The following is a 16654-nucleotide window of genomic DNA, read 5'->3' as shown; positions in this document are numbered from 1 at the left end:
GAGAGAGCGAGAGACTGAGGGAGACTGCAGACACTGACATGCCTTGGAGACTGGACACACTGGACACATGACACTCTGTCGCTCTGCCGCTCTGTCTGTCTGTCATGACCGTGTTGTCGGTAGCTCTGGCAAAATGTTCGTGAGAAATGTCATTAATACGAACGACGTGTTGTGGATGCGGCTCTAGTAACTATTCGAGGACGTACGTCTGTGAGTCCATCTTGAGGCAGCAATGGGATCTCTCTCCAGCTGTTGTTCTCCTCCTGCTGCTGCTGCTGTTGATGCTGCATTGTTGCACTTAATTAATGCGAGGCTGCAAGCCAGAGGTTCACTTCATGCCGCATCAAACACGCCCTCGGCATTCGTGAGTGTGTGCGTGTGTGTGTGTGAGTGTGTGTGCTGCCATATAAGGTCAAGTGATAGGCGTTGGTCGTGTAATGGAATTGCTATAAGGCACTTACACTTAGAGCCTGGCGATAATAGCTTAACATTAACGTTTACCAACTGGCACCCAATCGCAAGCGTTAAGAAATTATGTGAAACATGCCGCATAGGCATCCAATAATATACACCCCATACATACAAATACCGATACATATACATAGTCGATACCAACCTACATCCCCTGGCCAGCTGAAGGCGTTAATAGGCGCTGCAATGCCAATAATTTGCAATTATACTTAATTGTAATTGTAATTGTTGTATGGCACAACAGCTCGTAATTGAGTGTGTGTTTGTGTGTGTTTGAGTGTTGTCTCCTTCTTCTTCTCCTTCTACACTTGTTGCTATTATGTTGTTTTTTTAATTTATCGGCTTTTATTGAGAGTATTTGCTCATCGTGTATGTATATGTGTGTGTGTGAGTGTGTGTGTGTGCGCCTGCAGGCATTATGTACATAACATTTTCGTGGTGGCTTAAACGATCGTTTACTTGGCTAAACAAATGTTTCGCTTGATGTTGCCCATTATTTGGGGCCTAATTGCTTATAGAGGCATAAATCTCTCACATAATTGTGTCAGAATATCTATAAATCGCCTCACACTCATATACCAAGTCAAGAGTTCGATATTTGTGCCTCTATTGAGCGTCTTTAAGATCAGTTAAACTTGTTTAAAATCTCGCTTAAATCTACATTTTATTTTAAGATATCGTTTGAGTATTCAAATGAAAAAATACAAAAAATTCGATATAAATTAATAATTATTTTAGTTTATTTATTTAAAATTGAATTAAGGAAAAGCAAAAATATTTTGTGGTGCAAACGATATCTACAATACGCCAAGTTTTCACCATTATTGCAGACTAAGTGAGAATCGCTATAGTCAATATGATTAGATCAACGTAAATACATATAAATATGGCCTGTATAAATGGTGAAAATTGTCTTTGATATTATAATATATATATGAAGGTGATTATATATATATAGTTGCAAATCCGTTTCGAGTTCGTATCGTCGCTTAATCTTAGACTACAAATTTATCAAAATCTCATTGTTTTAAGTGTGGGTATTACTTAGTTGGGCTAATATATATATCATCATATATAGACTCTAAGCATACATATTTATATTTTCATAGATCGTGTTCCATTGCTTATACTAAACGCTTAGCAGTTATGACAAATGTATTAAACTAATTATTTCATTTATTCACTTATTGCTGCTCCTTGGGAGCCGTATTAGGGTTGTGTGTATTTGTGTGTACGTGCATGCGTATGCGTGTGTATGTGTGTGTGCGTGTGGGGAGCGCTATGTGCTGCAGCTTAATATTAAGAAAAAATACTCAGTTCCAGTGCTCTCGATAGCTCCAGTAATTCTCCTCCGTCATCCTCCTTTGCTCCTCCAGTCAGTACAATATTCCCGGATGGACAGCGCCGCTGCGCTGAAAATAAACATTCGGATTGCTGCTCAAAGTGGGCTCCAGCGTCGTATAAAGATTCGTTTCGTCGGGTCGTATAAACATGCCTGCTAATGCGGGGAGAAAGAGAGAAAGTGAAGAAGAGACAGAGAGAAATGTGGATCAAGATAATGTAATTGATATTATAATTGTTGAATATTATTAATATTAATAACTATTGTATATTATAATGTATAAGCTTTTATATATTAGATAATGCATTAGTACCACAAGTGAGTCTAAGATTAGGTGGGATTAGTCATCTGATAATTATACTTAAAATATGTAATTTTCTTGGGGTTTGCAATAATTGTATCATTTTATCATAGAGCCAAGTAAGTGTAGGGGATAAGCTAGTCGAGATTGGTCGACTCAGAAGTTATAATGATTTTCAGGCATCTATAGCACAAATTGAATTTCAGTCTCAATTCTGTTTAAAAGATGCTTAGTTTTTCAATTCTAATCTTACGAATTTGAATGAACTAGTACGGGATATCTACTAAGTCATGTGATATGTTTTGCTTTAGCAGCAAGCAGAGAGTTGACAGTAAGACAGTTCTGAATGCTTTATATAGAAGTAGCTGAGTTGCTTTTCTTCTGGTTACAAGTTTAAAGCTCAGTTAATTACATTGTAATTAAAGTAAAATGCTGCCACACTCTAAATACATTTATAATGAGTAGCGCACGCAGCCCTGAGCGCGATGGTATGCAGCTAGACTAAAATAAGACTCTTCTTTACCGCATTTTGTCTAGTTGGAGGAACTATACGAAATCATCAATTTATGTTTAAACAAACTAGAACCATAGATTGATTTTCATACATTATTTATAATGTTTTGTTATGGTGGGTTGAGGAAACGGTACTCAAATATTTAATCAGTTTACTGACAGAGTCTTAATTTATATACATATATATAGAGCTTTGTTTTCATAAAATTGAGCTAGTAAACGGCTTACTATTGTTAGTAATACTTGAATACAATACAACATTGTAAACGATATTCGATCTCTTTTGTTACGACTATTACCTAATTTTTTTATTTTTGTGTTCAAGAATTTTTCATTTATATTGTTACAATACAAAACTTGGCCGTTAGTAATCTATGAAAATACATAAACAAAAGTTGGTAGCTAAAGAACATGTAGAACTAAACAGCGTTGTTGGTATTACCTGGGGCATAGCGCAGCGTTTTGGCCAATTGCGCTGCCTGTGTCATGGAGGTAATCGAGTTACCCAGCTGTTTGAGGGTCAACGGTGTGGCCAGCTGTGTGGGCGGTGCGGGCGGTGGAGGCGGTGGTGGTGCGGGTGGGTAATAGCAGAACGGGTGCGCGCTCAAATGTGCTGGAAAATAGTGATACATACGTGTATAGCTCGGCGGTGCGGCGGTGACCAAAGCGACTCGATCTGCTGGCCCGGAACCCATAGTTCGTGTGCAAGGGTTTTGTAGTGTGAGTGTGTGTGTGTACGTGTGCGTGTGCGTGTGTGCAGTTTATCGATAGTGATTTTCCATACCAAACCAAAATTTTAAGCCCAGCCGTGACACAGACACACACACACAGAGAGGCATATGCATAAATACATATATGGAATAAACATATTTACAGTAATTATTTTGTTGTGCCACACATATAAAAAAAGGTATATGTATGTATATATATATGTAGATATATTTTTTTTTTAACAATAAATGTAAATTTAATTAAATTTCAATAAGGTAAAATACCGGAAGCATAACCAAAAATGAGAGAAACATTCGAAATGATTGATGAATAAAATAATACAAATTACAAAAACAACATCGCATGATTATGTAATGTATGTTGTGTGTGCGTGTGTGTGTGTGAGCGTGCGTGCGTGAGAGTCGTGAGCGTGACAAGAATTTTGAATGCATGATGTTGACAATTCGATGAAGGAGACGATTTGATATTTGGTTTTTATGTTGTAGCCGTTGCAATGAAATGTTTTGTGATGTGTTTAGACGATGATGACGATGAGCATGATAGTGTGTTGGCGATGATCATGTTTTGATGAGTTGACAAAAATGATATGGTAGAAAAATATGAATATATAGTATATGCATTATATATATGTATATATATAATATATGTAGAAAAATTGAGTGCAAGGTAGCTTAGACAGAAAACTTAATGGCGAATCATATAACAGAGATTTCAAATAGATGTCACAATTTTCGCATTGGGCACAGATTGCGGCCCTAACCGCTGACCAAGCTGACCACGCTGACCCGACCGCTGGCTAGCAACCCAAATACCAAATTACTCTGCCATATTTCACACTCTCGACTCTCGAGTCTCGACTCTCTGCTGTCCGCTGTCGGCTCTCGAAAAGGCGCCAGCTGTAAACAGCAATTTATGAGCTTAATGATGTCAAATCTGTGCGCGAATGGAGCTAAAACCTTTCGTGTCAATGGGCCAACATAATATTATAACACCCTCAAGCCATAGAGAAAGTCTTCGTGCTGTTGATTGTGGCTCGTTTATCGCATTGAGCAAAACCCAAAGCGTTTTTCGTAGGAATTCAAACATAGTTTTGCCTTATTACAGTTTTTGTGCGACAAGGTCATTAACAGCACATCGATTCGTACGACGCTTTCAACTTTATCATTCCAATCACGCTGACTGACTCGGTCAGATCTTCAACTGTTTATATAACTCTATTTGTTTTTTTGTTCAACCAACAAATATTTCAAAATTCAATCTCTGATAATTTCTCGTTTATTACGTGCTTTGGGAAAGATATTTTGATAAATGAATCGAAAATGTTTTATTGTTTTATGAGAACTTTAGTGTTATAATGACTAGAAATACATTATAAGTGTGTGTGCTTCAAAGCAGCAAACCGAATTATTAAAGAAACTCCAAGAGAAACCTGAGTCGAAAGACATTCATCATTAAGAAACAAATATGGGATCAGTAAGCTATAATGCTTAACCATTCCAATAAACTATTAAATATGAAAATATATCAAAATACATTAAAATGTGTTAATTTGCATATATTAATATATATTCGATTTCTTTTAAATGTATATAAGCCTATTTCAAACATAATTAAGCGTATATTAAATATGTGAATAGTCTAAACCCACAAAGGGGAAATGCGCCAAAATACGACTTAATTCCAGCTTTCATCTATTGAAAACTCGCTCGATTGCAGCAATAAAATTCACTTCTGATTGCATTAATAATGCATTATTATATGCAGCTAACTTGTCCTAATCAAGCAACTACTTAATCAAGTTTGTCGCTTAAGTCTTTTGTTTGAGCACGCCTTGAGCTCCACTTTTTTTTGGACTGAGCACGAGCTTATCATTAGAGTCCACTTATATAGAGGTATTTGCGTACATACTCGTATAAATATCACTTAAAATGCAAAGCCAAACAAATGGGAGCCAATCAGCAGTGAGCGCCTTGGCGAGCCTAAATCAGAGCCGGCATGAGAATGCTGTCGCTGCTTGCTGCCCGCTGCCCGCTGCCTGCTGCCCGCTTTTGCAGACATGCTTATAAATTATGATTATTATATTTTCAACAGCTTGCAGGCCAAAGTAACACACACAGACACACTCATTTATAGGGTACACACAGTAAAGTATGTTAATGACATAAAAACCGAACAAAAATAACAGAGACTGAGATAAAAAAGAAAAACACGTAGACTCTAGAATTGCTAAACTGGACACTGGGACTGGGATTTCTGCTGCTGCTGCTGCTGCCGCTGCTGCTGTGAGTGCGACTGCAACTGCGACTGCTGAACTCTTGACAGTGTTAAATGCAGCAGTTACACACATGCGCCATCTATCTGAGTGCTGGCTTTGCTTTAGCTTTTCTTCAGCCCCTGGCCCCTATCCCCAGCCCCGCTCCGTGTCTGCTGCTTCACAGTCTTGGTTTTCTAATTAACTTAGAACAAATACTGCAATTAAGCTCGCTTGTTTCTGCTGCCTGGCTGCTCTGACGGCGCACGAGCTGTGAATCTGGAATTATGTGTCAGAAAATGAAAATACATGTGTAAACGTGCACATGTGTGTGTGTGTGTGCTCTATGTGAGTGTGTTTGCATGCACATTTGCAAACTAGTTTTCAGCTGTGACTGCTGCTGCTGCTGCTGCTGCGGCTGCTGCTGCTGTTTTGCCGCCAGCTGAAGCGGCAAATTTGGCTTAATTCTTGGAGCACGGCCAATGCTGCTGATGCCTCTGCTGCTGTTGCTGCTGCTGCTGCTGCCTGACTTCATTTGGAGCTCAGCAAATAAGATTTCTAGTTACTAACTGCGCACTGAGCGCACATTCTGGCAGTGCTAAAACGTCTGTCAGCTCGCTTTACAATTATGAATTATGCTCGCTTGCATAAAATATGCCACTTTGTGGCTGCTTCTGCTGCCACATGCTCAGCTGTCTGTTCTCTTCACCGGCAACAGCAACGACAACAACAACAGCAGCAAAAACAATAGCAAAATAAGCGGCTAATTAAGTGCAAATATGTATGACCAGGCTCAGCGGCGCTGCCCTTCCTTCGTGCGTGTTTCGCAGCGCGTTTGTGTTGGTGCATCCGCGTTTGCATGTGTGGGCGTTCGAGTCACAGTCCGCTAGAGATGACACTGACTGATGACAGCGATAGTGACTGTCACTTAAATGCTTAAAAACAAGAATCATCTAGCTATAATGTTTACTTCTATTGTCTTGTATTAAAACTTGTATAATTATTTCTTCTAATACAATGATTAATTTGAATATTATATATATTTTATATTATGTATTTATGTTTATAAAATATCATATTCTATAATTCATTTTAATTGAATTTTGATTATGAGTAATCAAGAAAATATTGTACACAAATATGTTGTATAGGATAAACATTCCTTGGAATACGTTAATATTATAAAATATATATACATTTATTTTCCATGCTCCTGTTTGTTGACTGTCTAGTATTAAACGTTTTTGAATTCCTCCAACTCTATATTTTCTTGTAAATTTGCTTTTATTTATTCAAAGTATTTATTGATTGATTTTTATCAAATTTGGATATGTATCTAGATCTAGGGTAAAATCGTTTTAAAATTCGATGTCTGATTCTATTATTTTTTTTTTTTTTAATATGCAAATTTTATAGTTATGCCTTTCTAGTAAAGCTATTAAAAATCTTCTTCGAATTCTAAGAGGTTTTGGAAATTTTATATCCTATTTCATAGACTATTATGGAATTTTGTATAATAAATATTTGTATAGCACAAGATTTATTTCATTTAATTTTTTGATTTTGAATGAAAAAAAAAAAAAAAAAAAACAACTTGGAATATATAAAATATATAATTCTTATTATCATTGTTTCAAAATTAGTTTATTATTGTAAATAAATATACCATTTATTTAATTTAAAGAAAATAATATTTAAAATTTGCTATCAAGAAAATGAATTATTTAGAGCTCAAATGAAATATTTCTACAAAATGCATATTTTATGCGATTTCAGCTAAATTAAATATTTGCGCATCGCAATTATTGCTCATCTCTATTGACAGTCAGCTAACCGCTAAAGTTTTTCCACGTTTTGCATTTTGCAGTTGTCGTTTACGGGAAGTTCTCGGATCTAACCGCCTTCCACACTCACTCTCCATAGCCCTCTTTCTCTGCCTCTCTCTCTCTACCCTTCTCCCTTCTCGCTCGCACACACTATCGCTGGCAACAAGTTAAAGTTAAACCAACTGCCGCACGTTGACTGATTGCTACGTGCAGATTGTCATTGTTCACTTTTCATGTTGTTGTTGCTGTTGTTGTTGTTGTTGTTGTCGTTGTTCTATCCGTATTGCCAACTATTCTTATTGTTGTTGTTTGTTGCTACATACTTTGCAGACTTGAGTAATTTCCTTGGCGAGCGTCGAGTTTTTCCTTATTGGCTCTGGCTCTAGCTGCAGCTACAGCCACATCTGAGGGGTCTGCTGCTGGAACTCTAAGGTCTCTGGTCTGGGGTTCTCTGCTCTGACTGTCTCTGTGTGCGTCTGTGTGTGTGTACTTCGAGAGTGAGTTGCCAGATGTTGTGATATCACGAAGCAGCATTATAACTAATTGGCCACGTTCGTTGGGAGCTCTCTGTGTAGAGAGTTCATTGTCATGAACGTGGCTAGTGGCAGCTAGCGAGCGCTTGGCCACGCTCTAGGCGGAAGAAAAGCATTTTTCACATGCCCGCAACGCGCTCAGCGGCTCAGCAGCAATTTGCATATTTTGGGCAAGGGCGTATGACCTTCAAATTGCTACAATTCAATTTGCATTAAGTGCGTGCTGCCCCCACCCCAGCCAATGCTCGATACCGTAAAGTGCTGCGTTGCCAGCGTCTTGGCCAATTTAGCGTAATAATTTAACGCATGCAGTTGGCATGGCTCATTGGCTTTTGCTGTGGCTGCGGCTGTGGCTGTGGCTGTGGCTGCTGCTCCACTCGCTTGGCTAACTGCCTGGCTGACTGCTTCAATCGCTTGGCTTTTCCGCTTTCGGTTTCATTGCAACAATTCGGAACTGGTTATCGATTACGTTTACAACGTCGTCCAAGTCGAGCTCCCAGTCGTCGTTGGCAGTGACTGCGGCTGCTGCTGCTGCTGCTGTGGCTGTGGCTCTGGCAGCTATTTCCAGGCAAAACTTAAATATCATCCAGCTAGAGGTTCAGGCTCGACTTTGAGTGGGGCGCTGTTATTGCTGTTATTGCAAAACCGCTATAATTTTGTGGTAATATACAGCGACGCTCGTTTCAAGCACGTGCTGCAGCATTTACTCGACTCATATATTAAGTTACGAACACACACATACACACACACTGACACACAGATACTGTACAGATACTCAGCAACACGTACTTCACAGATTTGTACGTTACGCCATAGTCATCGCCATAGTCATCGTCGTCGTCGTCGTCGTCATCGTTCTTTGCGGTCCATTTTCTGTGCGCCTCAATTTGATTTTTGTTTTTCAATTTCAAGTTCGTTGCCTAAGTCTTTGGTTTTGTGTGCTTTGAAGAGGGCTTAGAACAATTGAGGCTAATCGATTTTTTTCTATTTTGTTTTTTGTGTGTATTTATTTTTTTATTATATTTCTGACAGCTGATGCTGGTCAACGTAATTCAATGAACCACTCCAAGCAATAAAGTTGGCTTTTTATTATTAGTGCTTAAAGTTGAAGAATTTGACGAAATAAAAGTCTTGACATAAGCGAGAGAGATTGTCGATTTGCTTGGAATACATTTGCAAATACAAAGTAAAACTATTTATAAATCGTTAAGCATCTTTAGGTTATCCTAGTCCTGCCACACGCACAATTTATAAATGTTTCGGGCGAGCAATCTACGCTTGAGCAGCTTATTAATTATCTGTCTATAGCTAACAAGAAAGCCAGCCGAAGGTCAATGGAGCTTGTTTATACGGCCGATTGTATTACACGATCATCAAAATCATTCACAAGCTAAATTTGGCCAAAAACTTGTATGTTCTACGAAAAGAACCGTTCTATTGTTGAGCCCTGATGCGGTAAAGGGTAAATTTAAATAAAAACATTTATTTCTAACCGTTTTAGTTTATAATCTACTTTCGGTATGCGAACTGATTCCGATTAGAATGTTGGGGATTGTCGATAGGGTGTGAAAGCTTGCAATTTGTGTAACAAAAGAGTTTTGGCAATAGACTAGTTGGCTTATTGACACAATTCTAGGCTAAGACGATTCGATTATGTATGGAATTTAGCGAGCTATGCTAATTATAACAGAACTTTCTTGCTTTCGCGTTGTTGACTCAAGCGATCAAAGTCATTGAAGAATCGATCAGCCTCTCTCAAGTGTCTGAGCTGTTGGAGCTGTTGGAGTCGGCACAGTTAAATGGGTATGCCAGAATGTGGCCTCCTCTGACGGCTTAGTGTATAAGTATTGATATATCCCATAGATAAACATGAGCGCACAAGACAAAAACTTCCGCGACAGCGCTCCAAGCCGCGCTTAACCTTCCCAGGTACCAAGCACCAGGCACCCAAGTCGACAACAGCAACAACAATCAATGAATTAGCATTGTTGTTGTAGTTGTGGTTGTAGTTGTTATTATTTGTGTGATTGCGATTGTTATTGTCGTCGCTCGCTGCAGCATTGGCTTGAATGATTGATTTTATATATGTAGCGGCCTGGCATAAAGTCACTCAATAAAATTACGAAAAAATGCGCTGTCGCAGAGAACAAAGGCCAACGGCAGATGCATCCACAGAGCCACCTTACTGACCAAGTGGCCATCGTCAGTTCAAGTGCCTGACGGCGACACATCATTGAAAAAACAACAGAAGAAGCAGAGAGAAGAGAAACGAAACGAGATGAGATGAGCACAAATCAACAGCAGCAACAACAACAACAAATGATTTCATCATGCAACAGCGACGGAAGTACCTAAATAATGGGATGCTCCACTAAGTACTTGATCACCTTAGGGCTTGGGTCTATAAAATAAATAAACATATCTATATATATTTATTTTTAAACAATTGTTGATTAAATCGACCTTATTTTCTATAGCTCAATTAAAGCTTTTGTATAACTAACTGTGGAAGGTTTCTCCATTTAATTGAGCAGAAGCAGCGAAATCCTTGATGATGATTAAACATATATGAGATATTATTAGTTAGCCCCTTTGACAACTGCTTATAGTATACGAAAATATATGTATATCATATGTTTATCTTTTTTTATATACTATAGACCTGCAGTTTGTTGTCTTATTATAGCAAACCCACATAGTTGCTAAACCTCCCTCTGAGTATCTATTTTTGTGACTACGCCTGTCAACGCGTCGTTTGCTCCCTGCAGCGGCTGCTGCTGCTGCTGCTGTCGTCGTCATCATCAACATCGCTGTAGTTGTAGTTGTAGTTGTTACAACAATGCGCCTTCAATTAAAGCGAGCAACCTTGAACTCTTTTCAAGCGGTTTATGCGCGTTCAATCAACGGCAACGGCGACTGCTCATATCGGCCATATCGCGAGTCAGCAGCTCGAGCCGATCCTTGGCCATGTTGGCGACGCGTCGCAGCAACAATAACAAACAGCAAACAGCAAACAGCAAACAACAGCAACAGCAACCAGACCGGTGAGCTCTGCCCAGATAAAAGCGAAGCTGTAGCTATAGCTGTAGTTGTAGTTGTAGCTGTAGCTGTAGCTGAAGCTGTCAATCTGCGTTCCTCTGCCTCTGCTTGTGCCTTGCCTTTGCCTTTGCCTTGGCAATCATCGAGCGCGGCCTCTGCTCCGACCACGAACGGCTCCGGCTTTGGCTCATTCCTTGGCGTCAACGCCGTTAGCTGTCGTTTAGTTTATTGTTGCAAATTGCTCAGTGAATTATGTGCCGAACTGCTTACTGGGAACGACCACACACACACACACATACACACACACATGTTATGAGACAGGGCTTGACAGGAAATTTGATATTGTGGGTTTATTAGAAACCAATTTTACGCTGGGTTCCGTCTTACCTAAGAATGAACGAATGAACGAATGACCGAACGAACGGTTCATTTGCTAGCTTAGCGCTAAATTTCGATTTCAATATAATTTTCCCAACTTCTGCTGAAGAATGAAGGCACACAGGCTGAAAGCTGGGATTAGTCTCGAATGAGTTTGAAATTCATATTTATCAGCTCAATATGCCACACTAATTAGAGCTCGAGATAATTTAAAGTAGGCTCAGCCTGTTGAGAATTGGCTAGACTTTGATTTATATCCTAAATGTGTCTTTTCAAGTTTGTTGCCTAAGTCTTTTGTTATCGCTCAGTCAGTTCACGTTGGTTTATGGAAATTAGTTTTGATTTCTTTTATTATCTTTTTCTTTTTTGCCTTAGCAGCCCACGTAGAGTTTCAGTTTTTCATTTTTAATTCTTTTTTTTATGATTTTCATGTTACATTTTTGCCCTTAATCAAGCAAAAACCCTTTTGCCTGTGCCTCGCTCACTTCACTCAACGCAACTTAGCTCGACTCGAGTTGGCTCGGCTTGGCCTGGCCCGGCTTGGCTTGGCTTGGCTCAAATCACAGCCACAACCCACACACATGCCATAGTCCGGAGCCGTGACGGGACGGGACGGGACCGATAATGTCAGCTCAGCTCAGCTCGGATCAGCACTCAGGCTGCTCCGTTTGCTTGTTAAGCCCTGTGCCAACTTTGATTTTAAGCTCTGTGTCTCCAGACGTTTGTATCTCTTGTTGTTGTTATTTTTTTTTGTCATACTCGTTGCTCTTGCTGTTGCTGTTGCTGTTGTTGGTACCCTCAAATGCACTTTCAATTGCAGACAGTTTGACGTATATATGCAGCTAGCAAAAGTACTATATCTTTCATTTATCTATCTATATATGTACCTACCTATATTTTGTCTCTCTGTCTGTCTGTCTGTCTGCTGTGTCTCTTTGTTTTGCTTTCTTTATGCAGCGATAGCCGAGGCCCAGACGCAGAGTGAGGCTGCCCACAGGCACTTGGCGGAGACGAAGCGTTTCAGCTGTGGGCTGTATGGCTCCAGCTCTAGCTCCAGCTCCAGTTATACCTCTGCCAGTGCCATGTATTGGTTATACTTGCTTTCATGCGTGGCAAGAGCTTCACACACACGCACACATACTTAAAGAGTCGTCGTCGTCAAGTAGCTACCATGTAAAATGCTTCCTACTTGAGCCCAGAGGCGCATTGTTATAATTCGGTAAATTATTGCAACATTTATACCCTAACCAAAAGAATCGTTATGTAAGCGGCTCGTAAGTCCGAGAATAGTGAACAATTGCAAGTTGCATGCCTTCAAGGCAAATGGAGACGAAGACTAAGGACTTAAGAATGCAGGCATATCAAATAAATTCTTAAATATTACAATAATTGCATTTAATTACAATGAAAGGAAAAGCGACTTGCATAAGGCAATAAATAAATTGAGTTTTATGGTCTCAGCTCCGCTTTACGTAAGGGTATTTCAGCTTCGTCTAGGCTCGATTGTTGATTGTTTGATGTAATCGTAAACTTTATGTTTTTCATTAATTAAATTACGTAAAGTGTAAAATGTGTTACATGTTTCGGACACGCACATCCATCGCCTGGCTCAGGCCCCCTACCCCACTCTCTCTCTCTCTCTCTCTCTCACCCTCTCTGTCTCTAATCTAATAGCACCCTGGTCAGCTGTTGTTGCTCGCATTAGAAAGCCAGCGTACAAAGGCCTTTGTTGTGTGTTTGTTTTGAAAAGCTAAACAAAAACATTGCCAAATATTTATTTTGTTCGAGTTTGATTTATAGTTCAGGCAGAAGAGCAAAAGCTGGTCACATTTTCACTTGCTCTTTGATGGGGGTTGCGAGCAGCTTCTATCAATGGACAATGACATTTAACACCTTTTAATGACCAGATGTGAAATCTGGCTAATAAATATATACCTATATAAATATACATCTATGCCCTGGCTTGATGGCTTCATTTGCACAATAATAATAATAACGACCCGAGCAGTTAACAAAAATGATTAAGAAAGCAGCAGCAACCGCAACTAAATCGAAAGACTTAGGCAACGAACCTGCGCGACGTTCTCACCGAAACGAAAATGAAAGCAGCCAGCCAGACTCGGGCAGACTCAAACAGAGTCAGGCCGCCAGGCAGCCAGTGCCAATGCCAATGCCAATGCTAGTGCCAGTGCCAGTGCCAGTGCCAGTGCCAGAGCATAGACAAATGAAGAGAGAGATAGTCAAGCAGATTGTCAGACGGAGAGACTGTCAGATGGACGGATGGATAGCTGCTGCTGCTGCCGCTGCTGCTGCTGCTGCTGCATGTTGTATGCTCTTTTTACACTCGGCTTACACGACGGCTCTTGAGAAAATTAATATGCCAAACAATTACAAGGCATGGTAAAACAATTTTAAGCCCAGTTAATGTCGCTGCACAGTGGTACGAAATGTGTATACAAAATCAAATGTACAATGTACAAATAGTCAAACTCTGATGCCTATAGACTAACATAGTTAGTGGAGAAAGTAGAAGATATCTTCAAAAATTCTTGTGAATAATTAAATCCATAAGTTTTTCTTGCCACTGTAATAAAATGTGGCTTTAATTGTTTTTCTAACGCTAAATTGTTGTGCCACTGTGCTATGTGTATGTGTGTATGTATGTGTGCGTGTGTGTGTTAGCTACCGTTTGGAGATCAACTATGAAAGTTAAGACTTTTGCTTTTCTTTGGCTTTTGTTTTTAGAAAGAGCGAGCGTACAGATAAACAGCAGTTCAAGAGTTCGCCCCAAGGCGTGCCCCGCCCACTTTTGCTCGACATGTGTGCTGGGGCTGCCTCTGAGGCAAGAAAAGAAAGTTATTACAAAATCCACCGAAACTGACAGCTGACAAGGGCCAGAGTCACAGCCAGAGTCGGAATGGGGATCCGGGACAGCCGGTAGCTTGGGCTGGGCCTAATGCCGAATGCCGCATGCCAAATGTGATTAGATGCGGACAATTGTGACACTATTGAGTGGAATATTGAATGGAAAGCAGGTAAGCTGTGTTGGAGGGGGAGGGAAACTTACCACCGCCGTTGTTGGCACTGGAGCAGTGCTTGGAGCTGAGGCCCTGGCCGGTATTCGTTGCGGAATTGGGCAGGCCGCAGCCGCTCATGACGCCGTACTTGATGGGCTTGAAGTGGAAGAAGGATGGCGAGTAGCCGGAGCCGGCGCGACTCAGCGAACTGAACTGCTCCTCGCGGTCCTCGACGTAGAGCCCCTCCTTGCCCATGGCCGCCAGCTGCCTGCCCTTGGGCATGAACATGACCAGGAAAACGGTGGCCGACGTGGCCACCAATCCAAAGGCGATGCAGGCGTCCTTATGCCGCTCGGCCACCGCCAGGCCGCACAGCATCCAGCCCAGCCAGATAGGAATGGCGCCACCAATAGCCAGCCCGATATATGTCGCCTCGCGATAGTTGTCGCGTATGCCCCGCGACTTGATCGCGAGCACCGCGATGAACACAATGAGGAACACGATGTAAATCAGCGAGAAGAGCAGCTCCGAGAACTGCGTCTTGCACAACGGGATTAGCACGGTGCTCACCGCCGCGATCCGCGTGTAGATCTCCGGCGTGCCGTCCAGCGTGGTGTAGGACGTCGGATAGAAGAGCGCCGAGTAGTTGGTCTGCGAGGCGACTGTCGTGGACAGGAATCCGCTGCCCATGACCGGCACGCTGGTGGTGTAGATCTCGGGCGGCTGTGTCAGCAGCCACTGGGCGCCGATAGCCACCTGGATGAGCAGGGCGAAGAGCAGCAGCAGGCCCTGGTAGGGGGCGGGCAGGTAGACGCCGCCGTTCAGGCTGATCAGGAACACGCACTTGACCAGCAGGGCGGCAAAGACCAGGGCGTAGGCCACGCCCACGCCAAAGCGTATAGCCCCACAGCTGAGCAGCGTGGGCTGCGCAGTAATGACGGCGCCCAGCCCGGCGCAGGCGAACAAGCCCAGCAGCAGCATCTGACCCAGAAACAGATGGCGGCGCGAGGGCGACGTGCGCCAGGCCTTGAACAGCACAAAGATCTCGAAGGCGCCCATCATGAGCATCGTGAGGCTGGCCAGCACCAGCACCGGCACCACCCACACCTCCTTGCGCAGGCCCGCGAACGGCAGCTGGGTGGTGGACACAATGCTGGGCGGCGTGGCGGTGCCGCCGCTCGTCGTGGCACGCGGCGTGTTGGCGGCGCGTGCGCGGGCGCCCTGGCTGCGCGTGGGCGTGGCTGGCGTGGTGGTGGCGGTGCTGCTGTTCCTTCTGCTGCTGCTGCTGCTGGTGGTGCTCGGTATCAGTGTGGGCACCACAAAGAACTCCGTGGACATTTCCAGGCGCGCCGCACTCGAGATATTCACCTCGGGCACATTCAGATCCTCGCGGCGCAGCAACTGCTTGGCGCTGCGTCGTGGTGCAGGTGGTGTGCTAGTGGTGCTGGAGGTGGTTGTGGTGGTGGTGGTGGTGCTGGTGGTGGTGGGAATGCTGCTGCTATTCGCCTTCAACAGCTGATAGGCATTGCGCTCGCGTTCGCGCTCTTGGGCGGAGCTGGCGCTGACGCTGGTCACCAGGCGAACGCGTCGCCAAATGTTGTTGTTGTTGTTGCCATTCGAGTTTGGATTGCGCGCCGCCGGCGTCGCCGCGATTAACTGGAGGATGAGCAGCAGCAAGAGCAGCAGCCTGCTGGCCTCGATCCAGCTCCTGGCCATTGCAGTTTGCAGTTACGTGACAACTCAAATGCTGCACATGCTCGCGCGCGCACACGCACACACACACACACACACAAGTATACACGTACACACGTAAGTAGTAGTTAAAATAAAAGCAGAGGCACACACTCGCGATTTGGCTGTCGTTTTACGTGTTATTCTTCGTCTTTCTTCGTGTTATTCTTCGACTTCGACTTCCACTTCGACTTCGTCTTCGTCTTCAAGCGCGCTCACACGTCCGCTCGCCAGGCCCAACCAACATTGACTGGCGTCTTCGAGCGCTCCGCAACTTCGGCTTTGGTCTCTGGCTCAGGTTCGGATCTCGCAGACGTTTGAGCTTGAGTTTGAAGTCAACCAAGTCGTAGACTCGCTTGCAACTCATACAAATGCTTTGGTCTCTGTTCTGCTCTGCCCAGCGCTGCTCTGCTCAGCTCAGCTTTGTCTGTCTGCTGGCGAATTGGAGCTTGTTATAGAGAACACTTTCATTCGTTCTGCATATGTGAATAGTTTGGCTTGGCGCTGTGGCTCTGACTGT

At 42.6% G+C, this 16654-nt stretch overlaps 1 protein-coding gene across 6 annotated transcripts; it reads right to left on the bottom strand.

The window, feature by feature from the left end:
* Positions 1-1193: 1193 nt before the first annotated feature.
* LOC108614011 (uncharacterized) lies at positions 1194-16398 on the bottom strand. Of its 6 annotated transcripts, none has more exons than XM_089466884.1 (3): positions 14454-16398; positions 3070-3303; positions 1194-1969 (listed from the first exon to the last, which is right to left on the bottom strand). In XM_089466884.1, the coding sequence occupies exons 1-3, from the start codon at positions 16117-16119 to the stop codon at positions 1848-1850; spliced, it is 2022 nt and encodes a 673-aa protein (XP_089323010.1). In that variant the 5' UTR covers positions 16120-16398; the 3' UTR covers positions 1194-1847. The 6 variants fall into 6 exon arrangements, with proteins under 6 accessions (XP_089323010.1, XP_017863367.1, XP_089323011.1 ...); XM_018007878.2 differs by having other exon boundaries at positions 1194-1966; XM_089466885.1 differs by having other exon boundaries at positions 3070-3240.
* Between the last annotated feature and the right edge of the window lie 256 nt (positions 16399-16654).

Source organism: Drosophila arizonae, chromosome 4 (genome assembly GCF_054131065.1).
Source record: "Drosophila arizonae isolate 15081-1271.41 chromosome 4, UAZ_ARI_1.0, whole genome shotgun sequence".
Lineage (NCBI taxonomy): Eukaryota > Metazoa > Arthropoda > Insecta > Diptera > Drosophilidae > Drosophila > Drosophila arizonae.
Note: the sequence above shows the minus strand (reverse complement) of the source record. Positions and strands in the feature narration are given on the sequence as shown.

Bases quoted from the DNA above. Each gene is read 5' to 3' on its own strand.
- LOC108614011 (XM_089466884.1), bottom strand. From the start codon at position 16,119: ATGGCCAGGAGCTGGATCGAGGCCAGCAGGCTGCTGCTCTTGCTGCTG. The intron at 3,304-14,453 runs GTAAGTTTCCCT...CCGGGCCAGCAG, and splicing joins CAGTGCCAACAACGGCGGTG to ATCGAGTCGCTTTGGTCACC. The intron at 1,970-3,069 runs GTAATACCAACA...TCCCCGCATTAG, and splicing joins AACGCTGCGCTATGCCCCAG to CAGGCATGTTTATACGACCC.